This window comes from Epinephelus lanceolatus, chromosome 11 (assembly GCF_041903045.1).
Source record: "Epinephelus lanceolatus isolate andai-2023 chromosome 11, ASM4190304v1, whole genome shotgun sequence".
Classification (NCBI taxonomy): Eukaryota; Metazoa; Chordata; class Actinopteri; order Perciformes; family Serranidae; genus Epinephelus; species Epinephelus lanceolatus.
The window spans coordinates 40,767,425-40,782,509 of NC_135744.1; the positions used below are offsets into that span (position 1 = coordinate 40,767,425).

At 41.4% G+C, this 15,085-nt stretch overlaps 1 protein-coding gene and 1 long non-coding RNA gene across 4 annotated transcripts in view; one reads left to right on the forward strand and one right to left on the reverse strand.

The window, feature by feature from the left end:
• Positions 1-10,025, forward strand: part of LOC117268507 (rho GTPase-activating protein 7) — a 187,480-nt gene extending 177,455 nt beyond the window's left edge. For all 3 annotated transcript variants that reach the window (XM_033645035.2, XM_033645044.2, XM_033645053.2), the window contains exons 16-17: positions 286-459; positions 8,184-10,025. In XM_033645035.2, coding sequence (XP_033500926.1) covers positions 286-459; positions 8,184-8,292 — 283 coding nt within the window. In that variant the 3' untranslated portion in view covers positions 8,293-10,025. The remainder of the gene's footprint in view (positions 1-285; positions 460-8,183) is intronic.
• On the reverse strand, positions 120-8,253 carry LOC117268522 (uncharacterized). Its single transcript, XR_004502655.2, has 3 exons — positions 8,143-8,253; positions 6,189-6,254; positions 120-474 (listed from the first exon to the last, which is right to left on the reverse strand). It is a non-coding gene; the product is annotated as an uncharacterized LOC117268522 (long non-coding RNA).
• Positions 10,026-15,085: the final 5,060 nt, after the last annotated feature.

Here is a 15,085-nt window from a genome sequence, read left to right on the forward strand (position 1 = left end):
TATTTCCTCTCTTTATGACAGCATACATGAACTTTGTGTTACCCGAGTAAGACATTTAAATCAGCATGTCTTCATAACGCATCGAAACAAGCAAATCACAAACACCACAACCAACGATGTGTTAGTCCACCTTTTAATATCCTGACTTCCTGTCTGTAGTCAGGGTTAGGATTGCATACAGTAAAATACTGTCTGGTTGGAATCAGATTGTTGGCAGCAATCACATTTGTGTGTCACGTTTGGATTCTACGTCCTGATAATCTCTTCTTATCTCCAACCTCTCAGGACCTGGCAAGCAGACCCATCCTCCGGCCCTCTGTACCTGTCCTCTGTATCCACTGAGCATCCTAAAGTGCTGTCGGAGGGGATTAGGGCCCACGTCCACTCCTGTCTCTTCCTGCTGGAGCCCACAGGAGCCAGGAAGACCCGACTGACACACCTCTGTCGAACAGATACCAGGTAATGATCCAAACACTGAGAGAAAAAGTAGGAGAAAAAGTGACTTTTTGCAAATTTTCCAAATAAGTTTGTGATGGGTAAATATGAGTTACTGGAGGAAAGAGGAGAGGGTAAAAGACTCATCTACTCATATTGAATACCTGCCAGAATATAGCAACCCATGTTGTTTAATTATCAGGGAGGAAAGTCAAAGAGGAAGAGTAAAGGCAGGATAAGACTGCAGTAAGTATTGCAGTATGTTTGAAGGATAACTGCAGGACAGAGTTAGAAGATACATTTTTTTGTGTGTTTTTGCTTTCATAGACAGACAACAATGGAGGAATGACAGTAAATACTGAGAGAAAGAAAACAGGAGGACATTTTACAAAAACAGATCTGTACCTAGTATCTAGTATAGTATGTCATAAAAAAGTCACTAAAAATACTACAGTATGTGTCAAAAGTAAAAAAATATCACAATATAATGGGAAAATACCAAATGCCACCATTTTTATCTTTTAATTATTTATTACTACTTGATGCCTGTCTACAAACTGTATGATAGTCCTATCATTGTGAGGTGAAAGGAAAAAATGCGAAGTGATCTTGCTCGATTAACCATTATTGTGTAAAGGGCCACATATGGTATATTTTGAAAGTCAAGCCAAGGGCCGATTAAAATTGGTCTGTGGGCCACAATTGGCCCCCGGGCCAGACTTTGGACATGCCTGACATATACCATATAAATGTAAAAAAAAAAAAATCACATCATATAATGGCATAAAAATGCCATAGTATAGTATAGTATGACAAAAAAACATTATAGTCTACTAAGTATGTCATAAAGTCATAAAAATATTTTGGTATACTTTGCCATTTAAGTCATAAAAAATGTAATAAAAAGCCATGTCATAGTATGTTATATATAAACTATAGTATACTTTGCCATAAAGGTAATACATTTGTATAAAAATTGTAAAATATGCCCCAAAAAATGAAATAGTATATTGTGCCACAACAAAGTATCCCATGTCACAAAAAATAGTATAAATAAAAAATGTCATGGTATACGTAATGTCATAAAAGACATAAAAATCCATTTCAATAGCTTACATTTAGCACACTGCTCAGCTCTTTTTAAATCTGCGCCCCCCTAACAAGTTTCTGTCAGGTTAGGAAGAACAGTGCTACTGGTTGCATGGCAAATACTGGCACCTTGAATTACGTTCTATAATTTGTGCCGCTAGCTAATGTTAGCGATTTCAGTGGACGCCTCAGCAGCTCAATTTGGAAGTATATGGAAAAGATATTTTATTTTACGTGTGCACTTTTCCTGCGTGGCCTTCAATCATATGCTGGCTCCCTAAAATTGGCACCAGTCATGAAAACTTTGAGAACCCCTGCTGTAGGTGTTCCACAGAGACCTCACTGAACAGATGTGACTAGAAATACTTTCAAATAAAGAAATGGTCCCACTGAAAACTGCCCACAGCTCCACTGTATCGGGGTGGAGGCAGAAACTGGAGACCAAAAACATTTGCATAACTAGACAGTGTAATTATGTTCATTTTGTCTACTCAAAATAGATTAAGTGTAGAAAGCTTCTTTTTACCAGACAATGAGTTTTTAAGGAGATGTAGTTTACCTTGACATGTTTCGACTGTCACTTCAGTCTTCTTCAGAAGCGTCATCTGACGTGCGTCATGACGTGTCTTTATCAGCTGGTAGTATCCTGGAGGTGTGACCAGCCTGGCAAATCGGATTGCCAGGCTGGTCACACCCATCGGATCGGAAAGCAACCAGTTCAAACGTTGGATCAAGGAGGCCATAGAGATCAGGACGCGGGCCAGGGACACCATCAACCGGGATGAGGGGGCTTTCATGCTGTCGCACACCTGGGACTCTCTCCTCCAAAGAACACGGGGCAGCGGGAGGCGTGACCAGCCTGGCAATCCGATTTGCCAGGCTGGTCACGCCTCCAGGATACTACCAGCTGATAAAGACACGTCATGACGCACGTCAGATGACGCTTCTGACTGAAGTGACAGTCGAAACATGTCAAGGTAGACTACATCTCCTTAAAAACTCACTGTCTGGTAAAAAGAAGCTTTCTACACTTACTGCATAACTCGACTCTCTCTGTATTAAAAGAGCAATTTTAAAAAATCAATTACTTTGTGACTTATTATGGACTTCATTGTGTTCATAATTGTATTTGCTGTATGCACATAAAAATTGCAGAATGGTCCTTTAAGTAATAAAGTCAAGACAGAAGTAAAACCAAGGGCAAAGTAAGCTGCAGGAGCTACGGAGAGGCTGAGAGGATTTAAGGCCGTGAGAAGCCTATTAAAAGAAATATCTGGAGAGAGCACTTAGTCCATCTCATCCGTCTTAATTGAGCCTCTTCTGTGTTTTTGACCTCTGCCAGCATCTATCTGCAGCACAATCACAACCTCCCTGTAGGTGAGCACACGAGGAGGAGAAACAGCCCTCCTTCTCATGATTCATGCCCTTTGAAACTAAGTTGTTGCAGATTTTCTGCTGCTTACATGATCAATTTGACTCTCGGTGGAGCCCTGCGGCTCCATTTGTCTCAGTTGATTAAATGAAATGAAGCTCCGTGCGACACAAAACAGGTGGCAGCAGCTCTCTCACAGAGGGCTGGGCTCGTAGCATCTCTGTCATTAAACTGCACCATAGTTTTTTTTTTCAGCAGCCCAGGCTGTAGGGAAAAGCAGCTGCAGATTTGGTCAATTCAGTTATGAGCACACACAGTATTTCCTCTGCACAGATTCAATATGACTGAGAACATAGGGAGGCAGAGGGCTGGGAAGAGAGAGGAAGAGCTGATAACAGACGACTGTGGAGGCTCGTACCAAACACAAAAACACACACTGATGGCGCCTTTAACTCACTTTGTTCTAAATTTGTTGTGAGCTAAATACCATAATCCTACATACTGTCATTAAAGGGACAGTACGCCCCAAAATAAAAAAAAACAACATATTCTTATTTTCATCTGTAGTGCTATTTATCGAGCTAGATTGTTTGGTGTGAGTTGCTGAGTGTTGGAGATATCGGCCGTGGAGGTGTCTACTTCTCTCTCCAATATAATGGAACTAGATGGCACTCGGAAAACCTTCTAGAAACCATGACCCAGTTACTCAAGATAATCCACAGACCTTGTGGTGAGCAGTTTGATGTAGGAACTATTTTCTTTCTACCAAACTACACCCACCAATCGTATCACCGTGCAGAAGGAAGCGTACATCTACTAATGGACAAAAATGCTCATGTTTGTGACAGCACACGATGTAAACATTAATGGCGTCCTCCTCGGCTGAGCTGTAACGTTAGCTAGCTTGGTGCTAGGTGAGCTAGCAGTAGATGCACACTTCCTTCTGCATGGTGATACAATTGGCAGGTGTAGTTTGGTAGAGAGAAAATAGTTCTGACATCAAACTGCACACAACAAGGTCTTGAATAACCAGGTCAGGATTTCTGGAAAGAGACATTTCTAGTAAACTTTTTTTTTTAAATGGATTTTCTTGGCACTTTGAGCACCACAAGCTGAGTGCCATTGTTCTGTTATATTCAAGAGAAGGCAGACATTTTTACCGCTGATATCTCCAACACTCGGCAACTCACACCAACGCAATCTAGACTGATAAACAGCACCACAAGTTAAAGGAAAAATATGCAATTTTGATTTTTTTGGTGAACTGTTCCTTAAGACATTATGGTGTATATCAAATGCCACGTTAGCTGCTCCGCAAGGCTACCCTATAGTGTTTTGTTGCAGATGCTAACGCCAGCAAGCTAACGTGCTCACAGTCGTAAAGCTAACACGCTGTTGTCGCAGGTATATGGTACCTCTGTTCACTGTCTTAGCTTAGCGTGTTAGCATGCAATGCTTTTGCATAAGGATGCATGATATTGGATTTTTCGTCATCATCCAATATGCCTATAACAACTCACTTGGCCGATAACCAATACCAATATCAATTTATCCACTTTTTTTTGTACCTGAGTTTAGTGATTATGAAGTCTCTTATATTATACACGCATGCTCTTATTGTGATGGCCCATCAGCAGATGGAGACATGAAATACAAAACTCGATACTGATGACGTACCAATATTATCGTGCATCCTTACTTTTGCATTTGCTAATTATCACAAAACGCAAAGTACAGCTGATGCTGATGGGAAGGTTATTACAGATATTTAATCATAATTAAAGTATTGGTCAAATACAATTTTTGACCTGATGATGATGACGTTGAACAAAGTAAGGGATCACCAAAGTTATTACAGTTCATCCAGACATGAATGTCTGAACAAAACTTCACTGTCGTTGTTGAGATATTTCAGTCTGGACTGAAATATAAATAGACTTATAAACTTGATGATTTAAAATAATAAAAATATAGTCTATGATTTTTGTCTCTGGTGTCTTACAAAATCAATTTTAGATACCAAGTCTTAATGTCAAACTGATGAGGTATGAGCTCATACTTTTGCCTTACTGTCTCATAATTCTGCCCTACAAAGTCACAACTTTGATTAACTCGTAACTGCAAATCAGTATCTCATAATTTCAACCATTTCTCACTTAGCAAGTCAAAATTGCAGCCATAATTTTTATTTACAGACCATAAATCCTCACAATCAGCCATAATTTTGATTTACTAACTTTTTATCAAATATTTTTATTTCGGTGGAGTGAGCCTCCACGAGCACCAGGCTGAGCTGAGAGTAAGAACGGTGACTCGTAACATCAACACGAGGGAGGAAAAGGCAGAGACAGATTTGATCTATGGCTGTGTGATTATCTCAGCAGGCTTTTAGTCGGCCCATTACAAGTGAACTGAAAGGATCACGTCAGCACACATTCACAGCCTTGTGTCTCTTTCTAATTTTCTGATGAGTGTGTGCTGAATAAAGAACAGACTGTGTGAAGTGATGGAGAACAGCCGAGAGCTGAACTGCTACCGCTATCAAGTGTACACACATTCACATTTGAGGCATTTAGCTGAAACTGTTATCCAAAGCAACAAAGAGTACGCACAGAGGTGAAATACGCTTCAATTTCAAGATCATTTACAAGCAACCAGCAGGCGTCTAAGACCCGTCGGCCTGCCAATGCTCCTGTTATGGGAGAGTGATCATCTAAGAAAGAAGTGAAAACACCCAGAGGGATGAATGCCTTCACTCTTTCATTTCTCTGTCACTTCCTCTCGCCTTTAATTTCCTCTCATGACAGAACTCAAGCTAAACATCTGCGGTGCGCCAGGCTGTCCTGGGCTTACTTGCTGTGACATTAATTTGAAGTGCTTGTTAACTTTCAAGGCAAGACAACAGATCCACAGCATCAAGGTCAACGGGGCTTTTAACAGTACAGGCCTGTGAAACAGATCCTATCGCCTCCAGAGGAAATGAAATACGTTACGGCCTCAGCGAGAGAGAAACATCAAGGATGTTCTCTTTGAAACTGCGGTGGAAACTAAAATGCAGCGGAGCGTAAAAAGTGCAAACAAATATAACTTGGAGTTCGTTTTACAAGTGAATATTACAAGCGATGTGTTACCTCAAACAGGACTGAGACAGAACTAGTAAAGCAGCGGTGGAAGTCAGCCAGTAGTAAACTTCTGTTACTGCAGATAAGCTGACTTGTGATTACAGTAGGTAAATACTAACATTAAAGGAATGGTTCACCAAAAAACAATATAAATTATACATAGCACTCACCTCTCTAGGCTCTCTGTGGTCCCCAAAACTGTTTTCTATCAAATTGTGATAAGGAGAGCTGGACACCTGAAAAATAAAAGTATATTAGTGCAAACAAACTTTGAAGGAGTCCAAACAAAAGACCACGAAAAGGTTTTAAAACATCTGAAAAACATTTGGAAAATTCCTCCTGTGCAACATTATTATTGAAATGTGTTGAAGCAATCAGTTTTATCCATTATCCAAAATTTTGGCATATGGATATGGCAAGAGTCTAAAGGCCCAAACATACTCGGGCAGAACGTACGCGGAGCGGACTCTGAGGAGGTCTGCACGGACTAAAAGCGGACATCCGCAAGCCCTATGCGCAAAGCTCAGATTTTACGACCGCGTGGACTCCGCTCCGTGCACCAGTGTCACACAAAAGACTGCTCGCCATGTATTTTTCACATTGCGGGGATTTTTAAAGAGGTGCTTAATCTACCAGTTAGCTCCGCTGGTAGCTAAGCGTATACATACTAAGAGCCTAGGGAGGCAAGTGCGAGATACAATTTAGGTGAACTATTCCTTTAATGATAGCACAGGTGAAGCTAGTTACACCTGTGCAGATATTAAGATAGCACAAGTACGTCTTACGATACGGTACGGTAACTTCTGCAAAGATAAGTTTTCGTCATATTTGATGAAACTGTCACTGTATCCTGACAGTAGTCCATGAGACAAATACATGAAATAAATCACGTTCTTCTCTTCTCCTGGTGCTTCTAATGGAATTTGCAAGAATCACGGAAACAACCAATCAGAGCCGAGGAGTCTCACATTTGTCAATCACTGCTCGTGAACTGCAGTCACACTGGGCAGCAATGACCAAATATGAATCAAGATTGTGTAACTGCATTGCCTATTTCTCGCCTCAAATGTTTTCAGAAAGATATTTTAGTGTACAGTTTAGCTGTGAAATGAGAACGCTTGTGACCCAGCCGCCATGTGGAAAGCAGCTGAGCCAAAATGAAGCATCGCCCACCAGCTGGAGCAAATGTTTTCATTTCACAGCTAAACAGTGCACTAAAATATGTTTCTGAAAACATCTTACGCAAGAAATAGGCAATACAGTAACAGAATCTTGATTCATATTTGATCAGCGCTGCCTAGTTTAACAATTTGACCTCAGTTCACGAGCTGTGGTTGACGTGATTGACAGCAGCGTTGGAGATGCCATTAGAAGCACTATGAGGACGCAGAGGAACTTCAATTTTTTGTCACAGATTATCTGTCTCATGTACTACTGTCAGGATATAGTGACAGTTTACGCAAGTATGACAAAAATGATTTTATAAAAGTCAACTCTGTGCTCCAATGAACCATTTCTGTATCCAGCATGCATACTACTTGTCCTGGAATACAGTCCGTATTATTCATATCATTAGGGACACCTTCTCTTATAATTCGACTTAAAACTGGCCAGATGAAGCACCTCATTACAATATAAGTAGTGTTAAGAGATATCATCTAAACTAGTGGCAGAAACACCCTGTATGAATGACTTTTTTGACGACTGCTGCAGTGGAGAAAAATGTGACACCTATGTGGCACTCAACTCAACTTGCACTCCTTTCTCCGCAGTGTTTTAAAAATGTATATCAGAAATGTTTATTCATGACTGGATATGAAAATACATGTATGTTTATCTCAAAAAGCCTTTAACCATGCTATTATCTTTACAAGATGTACAAGATACACAGTGTTACACATTTTCCAAACAAAACTGTGTACAGAGAGTATGTGGGTGTTTTTTTCCATAAGTTTTCAAACTATTCAGCATCAGTTCCACAAGCCTAGTCTTTAATGAGCGTCTATATAAATAAAATGGAGCACAGCATGCCTCTCGGCTCATCGTGTAATTTACAGGGGTCAAACCTAAAGCTGAAAGTTTGCTGTGGAATTTAAGTTCATTTAAATGTGTTTTTTTTCTGACCTTTCTTTGCTGAGAGATTTTTTGTGTGTGTTTTCTTCCAGGGGCCGGTCTCAGGAGTGGCACAGCAAAGTGAGCGGACATCTTCTGGCCTCCAGTCTCCTGGCGATCAGGGACTCCTTTAAAGAAATACACAAGGAGACCAAAGTATGAGTCAATGCAGGAATGGAAGCTGAGGATGATTTACATATGTTGCACTGCTGTGGATTACTCACCCCCAACTTGTAGTCTGGTTAAAGTGCACCCCTATCCGACGTCATGGCAGAAGGCTGGAAAAGAGGAGACTACAGCATCATTTTCACAGGACTTTCTCAAAGTTTTAAAAAGTGAAACTCGTGGCCCAGAGCACAGCAAGCAGGGAAGGTGACCTCAGAGGGCTTCCCTGAGCCATTTGTGTCTCTTTGGCTCCTTTTCGAGTTGCTGTATGTGCTCGCCTCTTTTTTCCGGTGACCTTGCAGATTGCCAGCAGCACCCCTGCACACCCTGCTGCGTCTGTTACGCTTCACACTCAAGTTCACAAAAAATGCAAACCATGGCGAGCTTTGACAAAGGACGTTTTGATGGGAGAATGGAAAGCTGAGGCCTGATTTGACTTCTAACTGAGGGAAAAGGGCGAGACGGAGCAAGTGGACGGTGATGAGAATTTTTTTCTTTATCAGGAACTGATTGTTTAATTTGCTCAATGTTTTTTTAACCTAAAACGTGTTATCAAGGAAACCGAGTCATTGTCCTCCATCAGATTGTTTCCTGTAGCCAGAGAGAGAGGCAGGGGAAACACATGGCAGCTGCCTGGATGAACATCAGGAAATAAGGACAGAAAACATCAGGAAACAGACTTTTAGCCACCAGACATTTGGCTTCAGTGGAGAGGACAGAAGGGAAGAGGAGAGAGTGGATGCCGAGGAGGCAGGAGGATGACAGCATCTGTACTAACCCTATAACCAGGAACAAAGCAATGTCACAAAGACATACAGCTGCCCTGAAAACCTGAAAAACGGTGCAGCCGCTCGATGATGAGATGTTGTCTGGAGTCATGACGACAGCTTCGGGCGAGACAATAGCTCACAAACAAAACCTACAATCTGAGACAGTCGTCTATGCACCAAAGCCAGATGAACTGAACTGAACTTTTGAAGCGAGATGAAATCCTACAGGGACATTTCCTTTACAAATCAGATGTTTCCTTTGAAATAACAGCTGTGACGAGGAATTAGCACAACGCCACCGACTGTCACCGTCATCGGAGCGTGTAACTGCTCTTACTTTTTAATTCACCCCTGTGACTTTGAGCCGCTCTGTAACAGGACACACGTGTGTGTGTGACAGTTCAAACACGAGCGATATCTACCTCTCCACAGGACAACGCCACAGTTACGTGACTTTGAAGCATAACAAAGTTGTGCATTGACGGAGGCCTTGCAATGCAGGGGTGGGGGGGGGCGTGAGCCTTTTGTGTTGTGCTTCACGGCAATGTGACAGATATCCAACCAGACATCTCCCTCCCAAAACTTCCTGAATTTTTTAACAAGCGTATTTATTCTTGTCTGTCAAGAGCATGATGTCCACGTGTCTCTGTGCTTGTACAATCTTATTTCATGTGGCACTCGCGTGTTCACTTTCTAAGTCGATTGTGTCCTACATATTTCAAAGTGTGACTGTTGTGAATTCGGGCAGGCGTGTGCATGGAAATGTGTGTAAAGTCATTTTTATTCACACGCCATATTTCAGATTATTTAACTTAATGTATATCTAAAAAACAAATCTTATATCTAAATACAAATCTCTTATTTAATTTAGAGCTTTTGGAAAATGTTATCTTGTTGTGGGTGTGAAATCTAAATTTATCAGTGCCAAACACCTAATTAAAATGTTTATTTCTCTCCGAATCTGTTTCCCGTTGTTTTTTTCTCCTAGTTTCTTTCTCTCCTCTGTGACTCGTCTAAGTGCCAAACAGATTACTGACTGTAATTTCAGAGGAAGGTGGGGGAAACAGCAGGCAGTGTGAAGATGAGGTACCACACTGCGCCACTGAAGCGCAAGAGATTAATAAGCCTGGCAGTGTGGTCGCGCCGCAGACTACCAAAAAACCCACGACTCTCACCTCTTTCTCATGCTCACAACACCCACTTGCATCCAATTTGCATAAAGCTTATTTACATATCTTATTGATTCATCTCTAAGATCAGATAGTTGAATCACTGATAAACACTCGGTGCAGAGGCACTCAGAGCGAGAGACAGATGCCGAGCAACAAAATGTGATGTAAAAATACTTCTTGTGGCGAGGACATCATGCCCCGGTCTAAACAGGATTTTAAGGAAGAGGGATAATTTATGCAAATTACAAATAACAGAAGCACAGAAGTGCCTGCAGGCGGCTTTAATTTCTGTACAAGTCTGTTCCTTCCATATGGTGCTAAAGTACCATGAAGAGAACTTTGGATGAACTCGAGGTCAAAGGTTAAAGGCAAAAAAAGTGGTCATTTATAGTCTGTAATCCAGAAATCAGAAGGTTTAAATGACTCTTATGTAAAAGGAGCTGAATCATCACCACCAACTCTGGAGCTCTGCAGAGCTTTAGATATTTTCTTTTTTACAGCTCATTTTCAGTTTGTTCCAGTCTCTTCCCAACCTCGTTCCCAGCAGCATCAACAGCAGGCAGCTGTTTTCAGTAAAAATGCTGTACACTGTACACACCCTGCCCGGCACCACACAGCAGACAAAGTTAGCAACTAGCTGGTGAACAAGGTGAAGCATTTAGCAGCTTATGAGACAGACGTTTTTCTCAGGAGCTGGTGGAGACCTAAAACAGAGCTAAAAGAAGAGAAAATATTGGACTTACATTCATCAGGCGGCACAGACACGACTCCACAGGGACGATAATCATCACTTCATATCTGCTGGATGTGGAACGTTAGCTGTATCAACAGATACAATGTGGTAGCTGTGAGTCATCTGCTGCCCCCTAGTGGCCAAAAATTCATTAATGCAACTTTAAGTAAAAGAACCAAAATGGAAAATGCACAATTACAAGCACTTTTTTTCTGAAGGTATGTTGTCATGTTAAGGCTTTATCTGAAACATTTACTCAGCTTTAAGGGTCAAAAAGGACAGAAATGAGAAGATAAGGACCAGCAGAAGGAACAAAGAAGAAACTATGAACCACAAAGAAGAGGAGGATGAACAGATGGACAAACAATATGGTGTGTAGAGATGGAAGGAAAAACAAAACAAAAGAACAGACAGAAGGAAGTAAATATGTAAAGGGTTGCTATTGCTTAAAGGGAAATTAGATTTTTCAAATGTAATTCAGAATCAAATCTAAGACCAATTTTACAATAACCAAACCTGAATAATTAAAAAAAATAATAATAAAAAAAGACAGAATTTACATCATGTACTTAGGATTTGGGAAAATTTTGCCCAAATGTAACGTAAAACATCACTATTTTGGTCCAGTGAAAAGTTAGATGATCGACTTCAAATGTTGAGAAAATTTAACACTAAACTCTGCATGTGGAATTTCATTGTCTTGATTCCTTTAGAACCGAGTTTGAAAAACGTTTTTGCATAAATACACAGAGCCTTGTATGCACAGCTAGCTAGCAGACAGTGGATCCTCCTCTCTGAACATCCCGGCCAGAAACAAAATATGAGTGTTGCTTGACGGTAATGCAAGAGGTATTCCATATACATATATATTTTTGAATATATTTCCATAACTGTTTAGAGGTCAAGGAGAGGCTGGAGCCTATCCCAGCTGACACTGGGTGAGAGGCAGGGTTCACCCTGGACTAGCCTCACATCACCAGGCTCTTCAGGTGAAGTGAAGAGCCTGGTTTCTATTCACTCTGAATTTTGTCTGGATTCTGGTTCCGGTCTAGAGAGCGGATGCGGAATTCACCAAATTCACCAAAGTAAAACTTTGATGATGAGTGATGAGGGGTGTAAGAAAATCGATTAACTTAATGGCTTGGGGCTTTTCTTGTAAATTATATTCTTTAAATTAAAGTTTCACTGCATTTTTATTAGCTTGGTGCTTTTATTTTGACGGAAAGGTGCATCCATCGAATTCCGGATCCTGTCTCACTCGCCCTGGTTCCGGTTCCTTACCAAAACAGCCACTAACGGCCCCAGACTACCCTGGACAGGTCACCAGACTATCACAGGGCTGACACATAGAGACAACCATTCACACCTACGGACAATTTAGAGTCACCAGTTAACCTGCATGTCTTTGGACTGTGGGAGGAAGCTGGAGCACCTGGAGGAAACCCACGCTGACACAGGGAGAACATGCACACTCTGCACAGAAGGGCTCCTACACCTCTAGGTTTGAACCTGCCATCCTGGGTTTGAAGCAGGAATCCTCTTGCTGTGATGCAACAACGCTAACCACTGCAGTGCCATGCCACCCAAATTTTTCATTATTTATTTATTTATTTTCATATTTTAAAATAGCTGTTACCAATTATTTTGAGATTTTATGATGCAATGTCAGAAAAAAAAGAGTTCACAAAGTCCTGCTTTCCATGTTTTAGATTTTATAAGAGTTGACAGATTGATTTAAGACATTTTAATACCAACTAAGGCCTTTTTTAGGAACTGTGGTTGTGGAGAAATTTTAACTTTACGCATACTGAATTTAAATTTGAATATTCAAAGTCACCAGAAACCACACCTGTCAGTGAAAAACAGGAGTAAAAGGTAAAAAATCTTCCCAAATATATAACTCACGTATAAGAAAAAGATTCTATCATATTATATGTGGTATACTAATACGTAAAGCTGCAATAATCATTTTTTGGCAACTATGGAGTCAGAAAAACATCAAAACAAAGATACAGAGACACACTGTTAGCACCGTATCCTCAGCCTTAAAAGTTGTTATACGTTTCTTATTTACACCTTCAGCAGACAGAGCAACATTAGCATAAATTTGGATCCATGTTTATGTCCAGCTGGTGAATGTAAGTCAAATATTTGTTCTATTTTAGCTCTGGTTTGGTCTCCACCAACTCCTGAGTAAAAATATCAGTCTATTCAGCTGCTAAATGTTCCACTATGTTCACCAGCTAGCTCTTACATTTGTCTGGTGCTGGACAGCCAGAGTACCGTGGGCGTATCAGAGCAATTTCACTGAAAACAGTTGCCTGCTTTTGCTGGAAACAAGGCTGATAAGAGCAGTGACACTCAAGCACAAAACACACAACCAAAACCAGGCGCCACGCTGCATTTACCTCTCACAACCTCTGCTCAGCACCTCCCATCCACATCACCAGGATGCCCCAAAACTTCTCTCCTGCATGTTGATTCAGAGGCGTCTTACTCAGCAGGGAGGACGCCGCTCCTTCAGTCTCCACAGGTAGCTTCTCCAAACCACTCAGGCCTGCTAAGAGGCGACCCCCCCCATCACCACCCTGCCTCTCTAATCCACCCCGAGACACGGGAGAAAGGGAATAAATATCAGCTGAGGCCACCAGGTGATGAGATCCGTCTGTCCCATCGAGGCGGGGGAACGTTATTGCTTCCACAGGCGTTATTGAAGCAGCGTGGCAGGCGTTCTCCTCCTGGAGCAACTGTCAAAACACCTTTAACACCGTCCTTCAGCAGCAGCTCGGCAGCAGCTCAAAAAAAGGGAAAAAAAAAAGGCTCGACTCTTTGAAAGCTTAATGAATCTTTCATGAAGCTGCTGTGGGAATTATTGCCTGAGAAGGTACTGAGATGAGCCATAAAGTCCTGGGACGTACAGGATGATGAGAGACTACCAGAAAGGAGAGGAGTGTAGATATTTCATAAGTTTCAAAGATGGGTCACAGGCACGCTTCTTCCCCTGGGCACGGCTTAAGAACTCTTCTAACAACTATTGTATGACTTGTGGCGATTCTCCGAGTCATACAACTTTTATATCTATGGAAGTGCACAACTGTCTGGTGGGTACAGGCAGACTTAACAATTACAGGCTTGCAGGCTGCCTCGGAGTGTGTGTGATGTATAATTAACCACATCAAATGGGTTTGTTTGCCTTGCGCTTTGAGTTTCTGCAAACAAAGCCCACTTACTCGCACAAGTCATGGAAGGCAAAGGCTGTAATTGTCGTTATCTAAAAAGCAGCTTCAAGTCTAATGCGACTTTCTATATGTCAACGTCTGCGGCGCGGAGGGGCGGACGCTGCGGAAAGCAATTAAGAGTTGAAATGCATGCAAAGCTATTCTCTCTCACTGATGCTCCAAGCTCCAATGTGTAGAATTTTTATGTGATTAAAGCATCTCACAAACTCGCTCTGATGACTGGAGTTGTTTGTAGAAACTGAGACGATCCCGGTGAACCCTGGCGCAGTGTGTGTTGCTTTCATTCATTCGCAGGCCCAAAGGTTTGGACATGATTTAAAAAGAACCCGCCAGAATACAAGATGCATAAATCAATTTGTAAAAACTACTCAGGACAAAGTAACTTCTAACTGGCCAGGTTGGGAGAAACTCCATTTGCACAAGAAATAATCTCTGGCCCTACAAACACGCCTGAAAACTCATATTACATGAGTGTTCACATACACTGCACACGCATGCTGGTGTAAACAGAAAGCAGATTACTATGCAGTTGGTTGCTTAGTTACAGTGAGACCAGAGATCTCTTTGCTTAGACTGAAGAAGAGGTGGAACTGTTACTGAAAGTATAAGGTAATCAAGGCAACAAAAAAACAGATTAAGAGTTGTACAAAGCAAATACAGCAACACATTTGAGTGTAACTGGGAGCATTATCAATTACCAGAGGAAGCCATGGCAATGAGAAGGGAGTGATGTAGGAAAGAAAGACTCACACACAGAACAAAAAAAAAAGATTCAAGCTGAAGTCTGGATTTCAAAAATTTTACATGTTGCAGGGCTGCACAGACAGAGCGCAAAAAGTGCAAATGTTTCAGTCACTTCTTTTACAACCCTGCAAC